Source organism: Manis pentadactyla, chromosome 12 (assembly GCF_030020395.1).
Source record: "Manis pentadactyla isolate mManPen7 chromosome 12, mManPen7.hap1, whole genome shotgun sequence".
NCBI lineage: Eukaryota > Metazoa > Chordata > Mammalia > Pholidota > Manidae > Manis > Manis pentadactyla.
The window spans coordinates 41,922,902-41,942,246 of record NC_080030.1 but is presented as its reverse complement, the minus strand read 5'-3'; the positions used below and the strand labels follow the sequence as shown (position 1 = coordinate 41,942,246).

General features: G+C 38.3%; 1 protein-coding gene across 15 annotated transcripts in view; it reads right to left on the bottom strand.

Annotated features, from left to right (window-relative positions):
- The window catches only part of SYNE1 (spectrin repeat containing nuclear envelope protein 1), a 419,767-nt gene that overhangs the window by 33,000 nt on the left and 367,422 nt on the right, over window positions 1-19,345 (bottom strand). For 14 of the 15 annotated variants that reach the window (XM_057489084.1, XM_057489085.1, XM_057489094.1 and 11 more), the window contains 3 exons: window positions 10,925-11,087; window positions 2,272-2,459; window positions 823-973 (listed from right to left, as the gene is read on the bottom strand). In XM_057489084.1, coding sequence (XP_057345067.1) covers window positions 823-973; window positions 2,272-2,459; window positions 10,925-11,087 — 502 coding nt within the window. Of the gene's footprint in view, window positions 1-822; window positions 974-2,271; window positions 2,460-10,924; window positions 11,088-17,020; window positions 17,225-19,345 lie in introns of those variants that run through there. The other variant, XM_057489096.1, reaches the window with a different exon arrangement.

The following is a 19,345-nucleotide window of genomic DNA, read 5'->3' as shown; positions in this document are numbered from 1 at the left end:
TTTTTGTAGCATATATGCATCAGAACTGTTTGCTGCCAAATTATATGAGTACACACCTGCCTATCAGTGGAAACCGATGGGAAAAGAAACTTCAAATTAAAAAATGGTCAGTTTAGGTAATGTCAGGTCATCTGTGAAAGTAAGAGGCAGCTGAGAGGCAGGGGCTTCATTGTGTTACAAGGATAGAGCAAGCTCAAGATTGTACAAGCAGGCAAGGAAATGGAATCAGTTATCAAATGATTCCTTTATTATGAAAATGATTATACTGATGCTATTTTTGTCTGTATGTCATTGAAAAAGTCTTAGTGACTCAAGAAGGCAGTGCTCTTCGCTAGTAATTAGAGATGGCTTATAATTAAAACGTTTTGTTCAATTCTGTAGCCAACTCCAGTTTATCAGTGACTTAAAAAAACACATATCTATGCTCCAATTACATAAAAAAAACAAGAAAATATATTTGGAAGGTAGATTTTTTTTTATATCATGGAAAACCATCATATTTTAATCTTAGATGGTTGATTATGGAGATTTATGAAATAAAAAGAATGCCAAGATCTTTCATGGGGAATCACTATTCTAGTTTTCTAATAGAATTTCTCTTCCTTACTACTTTACTTGCAATTCTTGATAATCTTAAAATAAAGCCCTCCTTTGCATACTTACAAGGTAATAATAACAATGACTACAAAGTCATCATCCCACTGTTTGAACAAATAACTTGTGGGTGAACAGTTAGTTTATGTTGTGGGACACCAACTACCAGCAGGCTACTCTCATTGCAAAATTTAATCCTTAGATTAAGTATTCGGAATTACAAGTCACCTCAAATTTCTTTAGTTCTTCCTTGGCAACTGTATAGAGCACCCCAGAAGAGCTGGGGAAGGCAGCTGTCCTTTCCGAAACCTTGAGCCAATCTTCAAAACGAGAATAGTCATCCAGAAACTTCTGCCACAACCGCCACGTCTCTTCAATTCTGAGACAGAAAATGAAAGGACAGAATCTGGTTGTTTGAGGCCGTTTGTGCTCCGGAACCCTGTCTGATGCCCACAACAGGATTAAGAGCATCTAAACAAGCAACTGTTGTGCCAAACAATAACTGTGCCTTGAGCCAAATTTGACCAGAGTGAAAAAGACAACTGTTTGAGCTAAAACGGAACAGCTGTGTGTTTTGTTTTGCTTTGTTTTTAAACACACATCCTGCAGCTCTGGAGTTAGAGTTACCCAAATTGAGTATTATAAGCACATAATATGAGCTGTGCTGGAGATGTGCAAGGAAGTTTAGAAGTGCAACACCATGACTGCCGTGCACACTCATGCCAAAGTTCTGCTGAAACAACACCAAGGTTTGCAAATCCATTTAAGTACAACATCAAATTCAGGCTCGTCAAAATCAACCTAAGACAGTAAGACAAACACTAACCTTTCAAGGGCTCCCCAGAGAGCATCAAGATTATGTGCCTTAAAACATTATGGCAATTTTCTAACACATCACTGTTTTTTCCTGCTTTGAATTTCAAAGGGTTTTTCACACTAACAATTCTTAACATTATACTTGTTCAGCAAGGGCATATTTTAATTTTTCTCAATTACATTTAATCTGTTAGGTCAGGAGTAATTTGGCTTGTTATTTTTATATATAAGAGTCCCCATTTTATCCACAGGGGATACATTACACGACTCCAGCAGATACCTGAAGCTGTGAATAGTACTAAACCCTGCCTATGCTATGCTCTTTCCTATACATTAGCTATGATAAAGTTTAATTTACAAATCAGGCACAGTAAGAGATTAACAATAATAACCAATAATAAAATAGGGCAGTTACAACAATATACTATATTAAAAATTATGTGAATGTGGTCTCTCTGTCTCTGAATGTATGTTATTGTACTGCCTTCAGCCTTTTCTTGTGACAATGTCAGATGGCAAAATGCCCGTGTGATGAAAGGAAGTGAGATGAATGATGTTGGTAGGCACTGTGATGCAGTGTCAGGTGACTACTGACCTTACGCTACCTCAGAAGGAGGGTAATCTGGTTCTGGATCACGGTTGACCATGCACAACTGAAGCCGCAAATAAGGGGGGGTATTATATTACCTTTATACCTGCTTATTTTCACAACTAAATGTAAACGATGGCAAGTTTGTGAAACCGAAGCTATTTTTGAGCATTGTAACACAGTGGGAATAGTGAACAATGGATATTCTGGGTAGTTTTGCATTATTCATTGGGTCTTTCCCCTGTCCCCACTGTTTGAACATCCCAGCTTACTTGAGCCTTCGTTCCATGGACATAGCACAGATATTTCTCCATCGCCGGTCCAGGTTCCGCGTAGCCTGCTGGATGGAATCGCACTCGGCGTCTGTGGCACAAGCATCACAGTCATGTAGTAGGACCTCACACAGGTTGAGGACAGAGGCCACGCCTGTGCTGTGTTTCTCTATGTCTCTCTGGAGCTCCTGCAGGGAATAAGCAATGCTTTATCAAATATTTGCACGCAGATGGGGGAAACTGCACTAGTACTTGTTGGCTGATAAATGGTTAGGCAAAACCTTGACAGATATTTCATTTTCTTGAATGCGTGAGGTTTCTTCAACATCATTTATGACATACTGCAGGTTCAAAAGAATGAGAAAATGAATCTAGAAATATTTGGGCTCTGTGAGCAATGTCAAAGTGTAAAGTGAAGAATTAAAGAGATATTAACTAAATTAATTAATATCATTAATGATTGAAAAATGAATATTGTCCCAGACTCTGCTTCATAGATATGTCACTTCCATTCCACCCATCATCAATCAATCAAAGGCATACATGTGTTCCTGCTAACAGCTGGTGCTCAAGAACTGGGATTTGATCTTCAAAGATCTGCAAACTGTTTTAAGCAGTTAATTCACCATCATTAAAAGGTACCATGGTTTAAGGGACCTAGGTTCTCTATCATGTATGACATCATTACCATCGACAGCTTCCTCAGTGAATAATTTTAAATGTAGGACAGAAATAGAAAGATTATGACAATATTCAAGGCAGTGAATTTCTCCATTCCTACTATGTGAAGTCTTCATATTAAATGCATAGACTATACATGCAAAATGTACATCATTTTTTCTATTGAGCTTCGAATTCAATTTATTCAGAGTGTTCCCCTATTAAAAGTAAGGTTTACAAGTATCAGTTTTTATTTGTCCTATTCATCAAGGTCTTTACTTTATTTACCTTTTCTTGAGACAGTTCTCAAACTTGCCTAGCTTTTCTCCTGTCCTAATGATAATTCCCTAACTACTCAGACAGTTGGGATTTATATTCTTGTGTGAATATTCTTCCTATTTTCCCCCTTAACACCATGTTCCAATGTCTTCTACATAAACATGAGCTTATTGTTGAGTGCAACAACAGTGGATTTGATTAATTTTTAGATTTTATAAATTAGATTCAGGAAAATAAATTCAATCAAAAATAGTTATATTTCACTAAACAGTTCTTTCAAATCTCTTGCATAATTTCCTTCAGTTATATAGAATTTATAACAGGAATTGATGGTCTAAAACACAAAATGAAATACTACAAAAACTGAACTCAATATTTGCTCAAAGATAAAGACAGAGACTTCTGTGAATGAGATCACCAAGTAAATCTTAGGTCTTAAAGTGCATTTTTCACAAGGATATATATTTGGAAGAAGTGTTAGGTACCTGCACATAATCCATGCATTTAAAGAAGTTACAGCATTTTGACTTAATTTTCCCCAAGTACTCAAAAGTGTTTTTCTCCAGCTTTGTTGAGATATAATTGACATATAACATCATGTAAGTTTAAGGTGTACAATCTGATGAGTTGATTTATGTATATATCGTGAAATGATTATCACAATAAATTTGGTTAACATCCATCAGCTCACATAGTTATAATTTGTGTGTGTTTGTTGAGAACTTTTGAGATCTACTGTATTGGCAAAAGTTTTGAAAATATAGTACTGTATAATAGCCAAGAAATGGAAGGAACCTAAGTGCCCATCAGTAGATGAATGGATAAAGAAGATGTGGTACATATACACAACGGAATATTATTCAGCCATAAGAAGAAAACAAATCCTACCATTTGCAACAACATGGATGGAGCTAGAGGGTATTATGCTCAGTGAAATAAGCCAGGTGGAGAAAGACAAGTACCAAATGATTTCACTCATATGTGGAGTATCAGAACAAAGAAAAACTGAAGGAATAAAACAGCAGCAGAATCACAGAACCCAAGAATGGACTAACAGTTACCAAAGGGAAAGGGACTGGGGAGGATGGGTGGGAAGGAAGAGATAAGAGGGGGGAAAAAGAAAGGGGGGTTTACGATTAGCATGTATAATATGTGGCGGGGCACAGGGAGGGCTGCACAACACAGAGAAGACAAGTAGTGATTCTACAGCATCTTACTATGCTGATGGACAGTGACTGTAATGGGTTTGTGGGGGGGACTTGGTGAAGGGGGGAGCCTAGTAAACATAATGTTCTTTATGTAATTGTAGATTAATGATACCAAATATATATATATATATATATATATATAGTACTGTATGCTCTGCATCACATTGGTGAACTTATTCATCCTTCAGGTGGAAGTTTGTGCCCTTTGACCACCTTCATTCATTCCCCCACCACTACTCCCTGCCTCTGGCAACCATCAAGCTATCCTGTTTCCGAGTTTGGTTTTCTTAGGTTCCACATATAAGTGAAATCATATGGTATTTGTCTTTCTCAGAGTTATTTCATTTAGCATAATGACTTCAAGGTTCATCCGTGTTGTTGGAAATGTCAGTATTTCCTTCTTTCTTATGGCCGAATAATATTTATTTATATATATACACACACACATACATATGTATGTCACATTTTCTTTATTCATCCACTAATGCATGCTTAGATTGTTAATATGTATTCACTTTTGTAAATGATGCTACAGTGAACTTTGGGGTAGAGATCTCTTCAAGATAGTGACCTCATTTCCTTTAGATACATACCCAGAAGTGGAACTCCTAGATCACGTGGTAGTTCTGTTTTAAATTTTTGTGGTATTTTACAGAGTGGATGTACCAATTCCAATTTGCATTCATCCCAACAGTGCACAAGAGTTGTTTTCATCACATCCTTGCTGTTACTTCTTATCTCTTGTCTTTTTGATAACATCTATTCTATTTTCAAAATAGATGTGAGGTGATAGCTCATTGTGGTTTTGATTTGCATTTCCATCATAATTAGTGATGTTGAGCATCTTTTCATGTATGTGTTGGCAAATGTGAATACTGTCTTTGAAAAAATGTCTCTGTAGGTCCTTTGCCAATTTCTTATCTGGAATATTTGTTTGTTTTACTGTTGAGTTATAGCAGTTCCTTATGTATTTTTGGGTATTTACCCCTTATCAGATATGTGGTTTGCAAATATCTTCTCTCATTCCATAGGTTGTCTTTTCATTTGGTTGATCATTACTTTTTCTATGCAGAGCTTTTTACTTTGATTTAGTCCCACTTATTTTTTAAGTGCATTTTTTTAATTGAAGCACAGTTGAGATAAATATTATATTGGTTTCAGATATACAACACAGTGGTTCAAGAGTTATACACATAATTAAATCCTTACTCCAGCTAGTGCAGTTACTATCTGTCAACATAGAAAGACATTACAGAACCACTGACTATATTCTCCATACTGCAGTTCCATCCTGTGACCAACTCATATTATGATGGAGACTTTTGTGCCCCTTTTTACTCACCCACATACCCTTCCCCACTCCAACCCCTCCCCCATGGTAACCATATGTTACTTCTCAGTCTACTGCTATTTTGTTCATTTTTTTTGTTTTGTTTTTAGATTCCACATATAAGTGAAATCATATGGCATTTGTCTTTCTCCACCTGGTTTATTTCACTTAGCTTAATACCCTCTAGGTCCATCCCACTTATTTTTGTTTTTGTTGGTTGTGCTTTTGGTGTCCTATCTAAAAAATCATGCCAAGACCAATGTCAAGGAGCTTTCTCCCTATGTTTTCTTCTAGGGGGTTTATGGCTTCAGGTTTTACATTTACAGTTTAATTCATTTCAGTTAATTTTTGTGAGTGGTGTAAGACAGGAATCCAGTTTCATTCTTTTGCATATGAATATCCAGTTTTCCCAACATCATGTTTTGAAGAGACTCTCCTTTCCCTTTTGAGTATTCTTGGCTCCCTTGTTAAATATTAGTTGACTGTCTATGCTTGGGTTTATTTCTGGGCTCTTGATCATGTTCCATTGGTCTATGTATTTGTTTTTTTATGCCAATACCATACTGTTTTGATTACCATAGGTTTGTAATATCATTTGAAATCTGGAAGTATGCTGCTTACACTTTATCCTTCTTCGTCAAGATTGCTCTGGCTATTCTTTTGTAGTTCCATATAAACTTTAGATTGTTTTTTCTATCTCTGTAAAAAATGCCATTGGAATCTTGATAGGAATTGCACTGAATCTACAAATGGCTTGGTTGTATGCACATTTTAACAATATTATTGCTTCCAATTCATAAACATGGAATATCTTTCCATTTATTTGTGTCTTCAGTATCATATAGTTTTCAGTGTATAGCTCTTTCAGATCCTTGGTTAAATTAATTCATAGATATTTTATTGTTTTTGATGCCATTGTAAATAGGATTTTTGTTTGTTTCTTGTTCAGGTAATTCATTGTTGATGCATAGAAACAACAGATTTTTATACACTGAATTTGTATCCTACAACTTTACTGAATTGTTTCTTCTAATAGCTTTTTAGTGGAGTCTTTAGGATATTCTATGTATATCATGTCATCTACAGAGACAATTTTACATCTTCCTTTTTTATCTGGATGCCTTTTATTTATTTTTCCTGCCTGATTGCTCTGGACAGAACTTCTAGTACTATGCTGAGTGGACTAGTAAGACTAGGCATCCTTGTATTGTTCTTGGATGTTAGCTGTGGGTTTGTCATAAATGGCCATTATTATGTTGAGGTACATTCCTTCTATATCTAATTTGTCTAGAATTTTTATCATTTGAATTTTTTTCAAATGCTTTATCTGCATCTATTGAGATGATTATATGATCTTTCTTCCATTTGAGTAATGTGATGTATCACATTCACTGATTTGCAAATGTTGAACCATTCTTGTATCCCAGGGATGAATCCAACTTGATCATAGTGTATGATACTGTTCACATACTGTTAAAAGTCTTGCTTGTACTTTGGTGAGAATTTTTACATCTATATTCATTAGGGATATGGGTCTATAGTTTTTTTTTTCTGTGGTATCCTTATCTGGCATTAGTATCAGGGTAATGCTAACCTCATAAAATGAGTTTGAGAGTGTTCCCTTCTTTTCAATTTTTTTTCTTTTGAAGAGTGAGAATGATTGGCTTTAAAGGATTAGTTTTAAATGTTTCATAATTTAATCTGTCAAACCATCTGGTCCTGGACTTTTCTTTGTTGGGAGGGTTTTGATTACCGATTCAGTCTTCTTATTCATTATTGGTCTGTTCAGATTTTCTGTTTCTTCATGACTCGGTCTTGGTAGGTTATACGTTTCTAGGAATTTATGCATGTCTTCTAAGTTGTCCAAGTTGTTGGCATATAATTTGTTCACAGTATTCTCTTATCATTTGTATTTCTGTTAATGCAACCATTTTCATTTATAACTTTTTCCTTGGTTAGTCGAGCTGAAGGTGTGTCAATTTTGTTTATCATTTCAAAGCACCAACTCAGTTTTGTTACTCTTTTCTTTTGTTTTTCTTTCCTCTGTTTCACTTATTTCTGCCCTAATCTTTGTTATTTCCTTGCTTCTGCCAACTTTAGACTTAGTTTGTTCCTTTTCTCATTCCCTGAGGTATCAAGTTAGGTTGTTTATTTGAGACATTCTTTTTTTAATGAAGGCATTTATCGCTATAAACTTCTCTCTTCAAACTGCTTTTGCAACCTGTACTCTGTGATCCTACAGGGTTGCAGGCTGTGTCTTGGAGGTGGACAAGGCCACAATCTCAGCTTTGCCTTTTGGTAGGTCACTAACTTTCTCCCATGTTGAGCAAGGTTGCTGGCTGTGCTCTCCAGTTAGGAAGGCTCCAGTTGTATCCCACAGTGAGTGGGGCTAGAGACTGTACTCCACGGTCAAGCTAGGTCACAACCAGGCTTTCTTGTTGGGTGGGGCTGCAGGCTATTCTTAGTGATTGAGTGGGATTACTGGCTGGGCACTCTGCCTGAGCTAGTTTGCAGGCTGTGTTCAGTAATCAGACAGGGTCCATGGTAGGATTCCACTGCTGAATGGGGTTGAAGTATGGGCAACATGGTTGGGTTGGGTTGTTGGCTGGGCTCTATAGCTGGGTGGGGCTATAGGCTGGGCTCTCAGGCTGCCCAGGGTCACTATTCAGGCTCTCTGGTTATGTGGGGCCAGAGCCCATGCTCAACAATTGGGTTGGGCTGCTGGATTGGCTCCCTGCCCAAGCAGGGCTGTTGGATGGGCTCTGTGGCTTCCTGGGTTCTGTGCCAGGCTTCCTGGAGGGGCAGGATGGAGGCAATGCTCAGCTGTTAGGCAGGGCTGGGAATTTGCTTCCCTGCCCAGGCTAGGTGGTAGAAAGGGCTCCAAGCCTAGTATGACTTGTTTCTGGGGACGCAAATCAGGCAGAACTGCCAACTGAGCTCCCAGGTCAGAGAGAACCACTGAATGAGAGGAGATGCAGGCTGGATCTCTGACTGGGTGCAGCTGCAAGCATAAATGCAGTCCACCATGATCGATCTGAGTGCTGCTTATTGTAAGCAACAGCCCACTTCTCCATCTCAATCTGATCTCCAGTGGTCAAACTCCACCAATTCCTCTAGTGATCCCCCTGAGGAGAGACTCCAGTGGGCCCCTGGAAAACATCCCACAATGGTGAGGGAGCTGGATATTCACCGTGGCCTCTTTTTCCCACTGGAGAAATTGTAGGCTGAGGGTGGAAACTCCTGGTGCAATGCTGTACCAGCCTAGTTCAGGGGTGATGTAGTCAGAATGCAGCTGTTCCTCTTTCCCTTCTAATACGGGCCTTCCTGGTGTCTGTGGTCTGGGGGGTGCTTCAGCTTCACCCCCGGTTCTGGAATTTTCACAATGGTGTCTTACCTAATCTAAGGATAGTTGTGTGCCGGTCTTCTTGTTAGGGAGACTTAAATCAGGAATGACCTATGTCAACATTTGGATGACACCACTCCTCCCCTTCTGAATCTTTGCTAGAGCAGAGACTCATGGGGGGAAACCACAGTGGGAACCAGTGTCGAGGCATGAAAACCGGAACTGCAACAGATGCACTGCTAGAGGCTCAGGGTGAACAATTCTGAGCGTGGAAAATTCCACAGGACCCAGTCAGAGGGGAGTCCCCACAATTTTGTGAGATTTACCTCCAGGAGCTTGACCAGATTCCCATAGTAAATATAGGAGAAAAATCCCCTTGTGCTTCTGCCCAAAAGTTTTTGTTAAAATCAATATATGAAATAAGGCTTGAAGGGTTTTATAGTTATATACAAGTGCCTCAGGACATAAAGATTTTAGTCTCAGCTTTAACCTCCATTGGGAATGGTCTCAAGTGGTCATACAGTGTCTCTGAATTTATTCTTAATCTCTAACAGAGAGATTTGATAAAACATTTTCTGAAGCCATCTCAAGTCTACAGCTATTTCTGCCCAATTAAAAATTGTCTATAAGAATTAAACATATTGGCAAGAGAAACATACACAAGCTCCACATAGAGACATAGCAGAAAATGTATTAATTTATTCTGCTTACTTATTTCTTTGAATTTCTTACAAATTTACTCTATATATTTGCCAGAATTTTTCCCCTTTGGAGATATTTATTATTTATCTTTCTTTTACAACTTGAACTCTACTGCTAAAATTTTTACAGAGTTGTGGTCAAACACTTTCCACCAAGGAAACTGTAGTAAATATATGATTAAAATAAAATTTACTTAGGATCTACTTTGTGCGAGGTACTGTGTTAAGTGCTTTTCTCATTAGTTTGTACAGTAACTCTGTGAGCCACATAATGCTGGTTATTAGCATTCTACACATAAGGAAATTGATGGTGAAAATAGTTTATTATTTTGCCCCAGGTCACACAGAAAAGTGGTAAGGCTAGGATCTGAACCCAGGAAGTCTTTACTTTTAATCACTGGTATACAGGTTTTAAAATTTTCAATTTTAGATTTAATTAAAAGGTGATATGAACATATATTAATAAATTCAAAAACTACTACTAAACTTTTAATGAAATACTGCCCTTTCTACTCCCAACTCTTTTTCCAGAAACAACCATTTCCATCTCTTGATGCTCTGTCTTCTTGTTTTCACTTTTATGTTTCTAAAAAAATATGTTTATGTTGCTATTTCTTGATTTTTAAATTTTGGACATTATCAATATTTCTACAGTAAAGAAGGAATAAACTTCTATATGACTCATGGAGCTCCAATTACTGTTTTAACACATCTTATACCTAGAGCAATAATGATCGTTTGCATGATTATGATTATTTAACATTTTTCACATTTGACCAATAAAATATGCCATGGTTATATGTTTTTATATATTTTTTTGTCTTTCCAGACTCAGTAGTTCTTCCTCACCACCTGCAGGGCCCACATCAGTACAGTGTTTGCTACAAGGTGTGCTTTAAAAATGTTTTCCACTCTCTCTTTCAGATCTGTATTGCTAGCTTTTATTCTCTGTCTTATGGAACCATTGCCCCAGACGCCTGCCTAGCAAAGGCCTTCCCTTTGTCCCCAGTCCTGCAGAACTTCCTCCTAATTTTCCATCCTAATTCGCCGTCTCCACCCACCTCTCTATCCTGGCCAAGAACACAGATATTCAAGACCTTAACTACTTTCCTTTATTTGTTTTAAGTTTTACCTGCTGCTCATTAAGCTTTTTCTGTATTTCTTCTGAGTCACAGGAATCATAGACGATGGGCTTGGCCAGCTCTGATTCGATGTGAGCCAGCCACGTCCTCAGGCTGCTCATGTTCTTATCCAGTTGCTGTACAGCGACCAGGGTCTCCTTCAGCTTCTTTACCCTGTGGGCAGAGAAGAGCAGACATCAGCTTCAATGAGAGGCCCCAGCAAGGTCCTCGCACACAGAAGTGAGTGCTCAGTCTAAAGCCAAAGCCACTTTTATTGGCTGTGTGACTTTGGGCAGCTGAACAATTCCTATGTCTCTGTTTCCTCATTACAAGGCAGAGCTGAAGTAAGAGTATTTGTGAGATGGAAATGAGTTGAATAATGCAGGGCAGATACGAGGCCCACCATACTCCAGCTTTCCACCTGCAGGGCCCAAGTCAGTACAGTGTTTGCTACAAGGTGTGCTTTAAAAACGTTTTCCACTCTTCCAAGAAGGGGTAAAAACCCATTTGTTTAAGACTGCCATATAAATAAATAATCTTATGTGTAAGATGTCAGGAAGACAAAACAAATAAGACTTGACTATTTTCCCAATAAAATGTACAATCTGACTGGAGATCTGAACAAGTAAACAATGAACTATAACACAGTGTGGTAAGAACTAAAGAAATGACCAAGTCTGGCTAATTAATAGTGATCAGTTCTGTCTGACCACATGAGGTAATCATTCATTCACCACTTGTTCCTTTCTTTATTCCTGCTGCAAACATTCACTGTGCTAGCTAGATGTGGTGCCAGGTGATGGGAATACAGTGACCTTAGACTTGCTGAAAGAGGAAATGAAGGAAAAAACATTTGAACTGCAGATTGAGAGGTGGATACAAACCAAACAGAACATTTCTGGCTTAGGAAACATAGAGAAGAAAAGCAGAGGTTTGTAAGACAAATAGTGCCATAATGCCTGGGGCAGAGAGGATGGGGAAGAGGAGCAGGAGAGAGAGGATGTGGTAGGAGATGAGACTGATGGGTAGACAGTGTAGGCTTATAAAGACCCTGCAGTGACAAGAAAATGGGTCTGTAAGGCATTTTAAGGATAAATAGGAGCTTTACCAAAATTTATTAGCAGAGGAATAAGATCAGTCCTGATTTTGATAATGTAAGTTTGAAGTGGGGCTGTTGTGGGAGCCCTCAGGATATAAATAGAATAGTCTAAGCAGCCTGCATCAGTGGCCCACACGTGTGAAATGGGATAAAGGTGAGGATGGGATGGCTGGATTCATGAGTTGTCATGACATGAGGCACAGGAGTTAGAACTGACATGTTTTCCTCGGGTGACTAGATGGATGCTGCTGCTCAGAGCACACAGGAGGAGCAGCGGGTTCTTGGGAGGAGTGGTGCCTTAAGTCTGGTGAGTCTGAGCGGTCAGGTAGACATGTGGGGAATGTGGTTCGTGGGTCTGGAGGAGAAGATGGAGTTCCCTGCATTGGTTTTAGGTGCTGCTGGCATAGAGCTGAAGACCTATGATGGGATGTGTTTAACCCTGAAAGGAGGTGGACTAAGAAGAACAAATTTTAAAAGGTTGGTTAAAGAAAGAGGAATCACACACACAAAAAAACAATCAGAAAGGAAGTAGGTGAACAAGGGAAGTGCAGCATAAAGCTAAAGGCAGGAAAAGTTTCAAGAAGGAAGTGCTGGGAGGGGAGGATTGATGTTGCTAAGGGTACAAACCTGCAATGGGTAGTAAATAAGCCCTAGAGATCTAATGCATCTAACCTCATGCACCTAATGAATATGGATCTATTGTACAGCATATGAATATAGGTAATACTGCATTGTAATCATATAATGTGATAAATACTGCTATAATGGCAATATTACCTGTAAATCTATCAAAGTAACAAGTGTACCTTAAGTTTATACAATATTACATGTCAAATATACTCAATAAAAAAATCTTAAAAATGAAGGAAGCATTGGTCAAAGTGTGATCTGAATGTCCCATTATTAGATTGACCTGGTTTGCCTCATATAAATGCAGATTTGCAGATTCCAACCCGGTCCTACTGAATCAGAACCTCTGGGGAGTGCATCTTTAACAAGCACTCCAGGTAAGTCTTATGCACACCAAAGTTTGGGGACCACTGGTCTACTCTGTCAAATGTTGAGGCTTAAAGCGAGGACCCGCGATCTCGCACTTGGAAGGGAGTGAATAGAAACAGAAAACAGAATGCCTTCGGGTGAAGAAAAATACATGTATGGGAAGGGAGCGCTGTCCATTATTTTAAGAAACTTGGCAGTGAAGGTTGAGTACATACAGTAAGAAATCTGTAGAATGACCTGGTTATAAGGACAAAGTAGTTTCTTTGTTTCTTTGTTCTAATGCATTTTAATATTTCAAATAGCTTTTAGAACGTTGTTAGTCAAAGAATAGGAACTCATGAGGAAGAGGCCAAAGGCAGAAGGAAAGAAGGAGGTGAATTACAGATGAACACAGGTGATGGAGCAAGGCTGCAGAGGAGGCGGGGCCAGGGCACAAGGGTGGGGACAGATACATTCGTTCTGCAAGGAGTTCTCCCAGGGAGGGCAGGCTGTGAACAGAAGTTCGGGAAGGATCCAGGTAGTGTGTCTCAGCTCCATTATTATCAAGAAATAGCAGCAAAAAAAAACACAATCAATTACTGGGTTCCTGGTGTGGACCTTACATGGCTGATGACTGCTCTAAAAAGAAAGGTTATGGGGATGACAAGCACACGGTCAATGATTTCTGGCACAGCCCTTATTTAAAATTCAGTTCTGCTTTTAGACCACGAGTCCCGCTTTCTGGTTCAGAAAATGTGACCATCTTATTGACACTGCTCATGATATAGATAAATGGCAGATAAGCAAAATACCTCAATCTCGAGGTGTCAACATGGCTCAGCTGAAGAGGTATCTGCTTGAAAAAAAATGTCAAGTGCTACATGACTTTTAAAACTCTAGGGATGTGATATATCTCAAGGCAGACATCTGCAAGAGAATGTTCTCAAAGACTGACAACGTGCTCTCAGAGTCATCAAGTATTTCTGAGCTCTGTTGCTTTCAGAGAGTACAGCAGTGATTCTCAAACTAGGACGACAGCAGTGTCACTGTGGGGGTGTTTTCAAACCACATGTACCAATGGCTCTCTTCTGACACCCTTGTCGCCCCTTCCCAGATGACGCTGATAGGATTCTCTGGTCAAGAGCCTCCGCTCTGAAGAGAATGTCTCATAACCAAAGGCTTTTGCACGTTTTTATTTATGCTTATTTACTTAAAATTGATATCAGCATTTCTTCTGCAGTTTCTACAAATCAGTGTTTCTCTCTCAAATGAAAATCAAGTTATGACAGAATCACTTTTTCTCTTTGTCATACAAATGCTTTCAAAAATATTTTCAGCATGGTCAGTTCTTAATAATGCCTATATTTCACTAATCACCATCATCATCATAGGAGTAATACCTGTGTTTGAATAATCTTTTCAGTTTGTAGAGGCACTCTTAGGTGCATTACCTTATATTATTCTGAAAAAAAAGTGCATTTAAAAAATTATGTTTGTATTCTGCCATAGATCCTACTGATAGGGAGCAGAAAACAAGTGCTGCAATATGTTTCTCATGACTCATAATTTCATTCAGGATAAGGCTTCTCTCATTAGCTTTATAAGTACAAATCGTACCTGTCCCCAGGGCATTTCGAAGTGTTGGCCTCGGACAATAATTCCAGGAACTTTCACATACAATCCACTAACACTTCTCTCATATATAAGACAAAACTCACTTGAGTGTCAGTCAGTGAGCGATAGCTTCAGAAAGGCTATTGTGTATAGAGCTCTTCTACCTGTACATTCTACCAACAACCACAGCACAGACTCGGAATTTAATGTGGCCCTGGCCCTCCTGTGTGAGTGGCTGAGCCTGAAAGCACAGTCTGTAATCAATAAACCCACTGGAAGAGGACTGAAGAATGGCTCATTGCACTGAGATTATCTGTCCTGGTTTTACCCCTGTAAGAATGTCCTCGTGGGAACCTCTCCCACTTGACCAGCTTCCTGTCTTCAGATTTGGTAGGAGACAAAATGGGGTTTTCTGGCAACTTCATAATATCACCATCAGGGTTTAAAGTGGAGGTAGGGGCTGGAAGAATACCTCACTCAGTGCTTGCTTCTTTCTTGCTCTTATTTTAACTTCCAGGTATTATTTATGCAGAAGTTCCTCTCTCCATGGCAAGCTCCTTGGGAAGCTGGACCTGTGACTTTCCACTTGTGGTTTTCCCTTTCCCCTGCTATAATAAGCTCAGTGCTTTGCATGAACTTGGGCACTATTTAAATGTCTACTAAACATTAATAATTAGTATTCTAAGTAAAATATTTTTACTTGGTTAACATGTTTTAATTTACTTCTAATTCAGTTGGTTGATATTAAATGGATACTTCAATTTTCCTTTGCAAAAGGCCTGTTTTCAAGGACTAAATTTCATTCATTTTCTTGGTTCAAAAATCACTTACGAAAATGATCAAAAGAGCCAAGGCACAAAAGGATGCAAGTAAACACTGTTCAATGACATTATCCACACTAGACAAATAATTTACAGGATTAGTAATCTTGTATAATGTTGAACGAGCAGTTAGTGTGCAATATGTCAAGGGCATCGTGACATGGAAATGCTTGTTCATGTAGTCCATTAGGGACAAGTTCCTCTCTTAAGTGACTGTGCAAATTTAAGTAAAGTCAATGTGGGTGAACATTTAAGTGATTTTCCTTTCTCATTTTTTAAAAAGTATATTTGACAAGTGGCAAAATACAATGTGTGTGTGTTGAGGAGAAAGCAGAGGTGAGCTGAGGGGAAGTGGGTAGAAAAGCTCCCATATATCTTCCTTGAGTCATGAAACTTAACATTTGCAGGACAAGGGCCATTCTTTTTTAAGAGAAATGTCCCCAATTTTTTCCATTACTTCTTTACAGGAAATCCTTGGGTAAAGTGTCATGACATTTTTATTTACCTATCATCATAAGAAGTTTGAGCAACATTCCTTTGGGGACCAGCCAGGGTTATAATTCAAAATGGATGTTGACAGACATTACAAGTCTGGGTAAGTTTAGCAAACCTGATAAAAAAACCTGTAAGTCCTGCAGCTTATTGTCCCTTTCACAGCTTATGGGTATCATGGGCACATGACCTTTCCTGAGAAGGACTCTACTGTCAAACCCAGTTGTCCAGCTACTTAACACTGTCGTATGAATATCTACATACACACATCTATATCTGTATCTATCTCTTGCTACTTTCCTTCAAACTCATTTAGTAGATCCATAAGCCAAAAAAAAAAAATCACATTCTAAATATAATAGAACAAAAGTACCATTAATAAATCCTATTCATCAGTAGGAATTTGTTTGGGGGATGTTATGGTACAAGAAAAAATATTTTAACCCAAATTCCTGATATGTTATTCTAAGTGAAAAAAAAATCATGAAATAAACATTGGCATAATGCACTAATTACTGCATTAGACACAAATTTCTACATTTTGCACATAGGCTTTACAACCTTTATAATAGTTAGTGACCAAAACTTACTGACAAACCTAAACAGAAACAACTTTCTCTCACACACAAAACCTGCCAGGACTCTGAAATATGAGTATATTTTTACTTAATAAAGGGAAAGCTTTCAGCTACAAAACTATGAACTGGTTAAGGCAAAATTTCAGTTTCATCAGCAGCCCATCCTTTAAATAGCAGTGGGTGGACTAACAGGATCTTTTTACTGGAATCTGTTTTCTGAATGTCTGTACTGTGTCTTAGGCTCCCTACTGTAGCCATACCCCTTGTATGACACATACAGTCCAGAGACAACTGGAATACCAACTCTTAACAGAGTCCATTTAACCTCTTTGTCATGCTCTGCAAGCCCAGTACAAGAAAACAAACCAAATAATTCTTAGCAGTCCATGGCTAACGACCTTTTAACACCAATCATCTCCACTTAACCCTGGCAAAAGCAATTACGGATAGCTCCAGCATTTATCCCATAAACCCCGTGTAACTTGAAAGCTATGCACAACGGAAGAAACTCAAGGAGATGCCTGCCTTGTGACATCGCAGTTACAGTCTGGGAGATCTGCATCCACACAGCCGTCCTCCGCCATCCTCACGGCACACAGATCCTCTGCCACCACCATGAAGCTCCCACTTGCAAAAGTCAGGTCTGCAAAGCAAAAGGCTAAATCCTGTGTGGGGATGAAAGTTTCCCCTCTTCTGTGTATGGAAGTATGAAAATGCTCACTCGAGACAAATGTTGGTAAGTCTCTGCCTGATAATATGACACTGAGCGGTGACAAGTGGTCATGTTTCTAAATAAAACCTACATTCATTAACATGTGCCTGGCTTGATCTCCTGGAATGTAGGCCACGAGTGTAAGAAGGCGAACAGACTCAGTGTAATCTGCAAGGAGGGGGAGGCACCAGGTCCAAAGACACAAGGGTATCAAAGACAAGGTGGGCTGTGACAATCTGCCATTCTGGAAGGACAGTCAACTTTTCTTGCAGGCTGGTTGCTAAGTTGGAAAGGATATTTGAAAAGATAAGTCACCCAAATGCAAACAAACGAAACCTCCACAAATACAGCAAGCTGCATTAGCAAATAGGAGCTACTTTCTTCCTTCAGTTCGATATGCCAACAAGTGGTGTAAGTAGGAGTTTCTGCAGTTATTTGGGAAGGTGGGATGCAAAGAATATTCTGTGGGAGAAGTACTTGGCCTTTGCCTCTGAAGAATTTGAACAGGAAAAGTAATGAAGAAATATCATTCTCACCTTATATATTCAAAACCTTTATTTATCCTTTTAAAAATAATGATGTAAAGGGACAAAAATCCCATGCTCATTTTAAGATAATAAACAAAAGTATCTGTTCATTTCCTTGCTGGAATTTCAAAAAAAATTTTTCTTTTGAGAATTTCATGAGTTTCCACATTTTCTGCAGTGGGTCTGATTATATTATATCATAATTTAAGCTTTTAAAGAAAATAAGCTCCCAAATTATTAACTACTGGTAATTTAATAAAATGTGATGAATGCTGGCTGCTTTAAATCCTTTTTGGATTAAGGTATTCATACAAATAAATTACGAATGAATGAATGAATGAATAAATAAATAAATAAGGAACATTTGTTAAGTTCTTTTTATAAGGTCTCTGTGATGAATTGCAACTAAAAAGGCATTTGATTCTGGTTGTGTGAGTTGATGGCTTTTAAAACAGAAACACATATTCATTATAGAAGAAACAAACCTGTATTTTACATGAGAAATATACTCCAGAAAACTTAGTTATAAATAAAATTAATTTTCAAATCCTGTGAAAGATATTCTGTTGTGTATTCCTTATAAACCAATCACTCTTCTAATATATTATTTTTATCAATCAGGAATGTAAACATATACACTTTTGGTAAGGTAATATATTGGTCATGATTTCATAACAGTAGGAGCATTTATTTTTTCTTGATTATGACCAACCTTTTTAAAAACCTGAGATTAAAAAAAAACTTATTGCCATTATTTCCTTAGTTTAATTACTTTCTATTTTATTTGGTTTTTCTCATGGGTTAAAATTTTGTTTTCCATGCTCAGTATCATTAGCATAATATATTTATTCCAATGAGCTAAATATAAGGCAAGGCATGGCTTTAAAGACAATTATTGTAACATCAAAAAATGGCGATAATATCAATGTCCATTAGTTGGGAAAAGACTGGATAAATCATGGTATATTAATAATAGTTTGTAGCCATAAAAAAAGTACAAAATTGGCATATAGCATTTTATAGTATTCACAGTTCTTGCCCCTATGTTGTCTCAATAGAGCTGTGGCAGGTATTCTAATAAACCTTTTTTAAATGAGGCATCTGGGGCTCAGAGAGTTTTGCAATAAGCCCTAGGTCACACAGCCCAAACAGGATGGACTCTTGATTGGTTCTGTGCTGTCTTGATGCTTGCTGCACCAACATATTCTTGATCCCGGCCAAGCATTTTGGAATTGACTACCAGGAGATCATACCAGTCATAAATTCCAAGAATCGAGTTTCTTTTTCCTCTAATGTGGGTAGAACTCCTGTGAGGCTGAAACATCTTCTGAGCACAGCTGCTACAACCTCACAAAGTCTTCCCTGCACTGCATATGTGGTTTGCCTACACAGCCTCTAGGCTCCCTCTGGGATGGGAGCTGACTTTTACTGAGAAAGTCAGTGTGCCGAGGGGTTTGCAGGTACTACCTCATTTAATCCTTCTGGAACCTTTGACATAGGCAGTAGTGGAGGTACTGAGAAGATAAGTAACTTGTCTGATGTCACAGTGCATGTGCAGTAGAAACACATTAAAATGCAGGCAGTTGAAGCTGTAAGCTAAGGCTCTGCTTT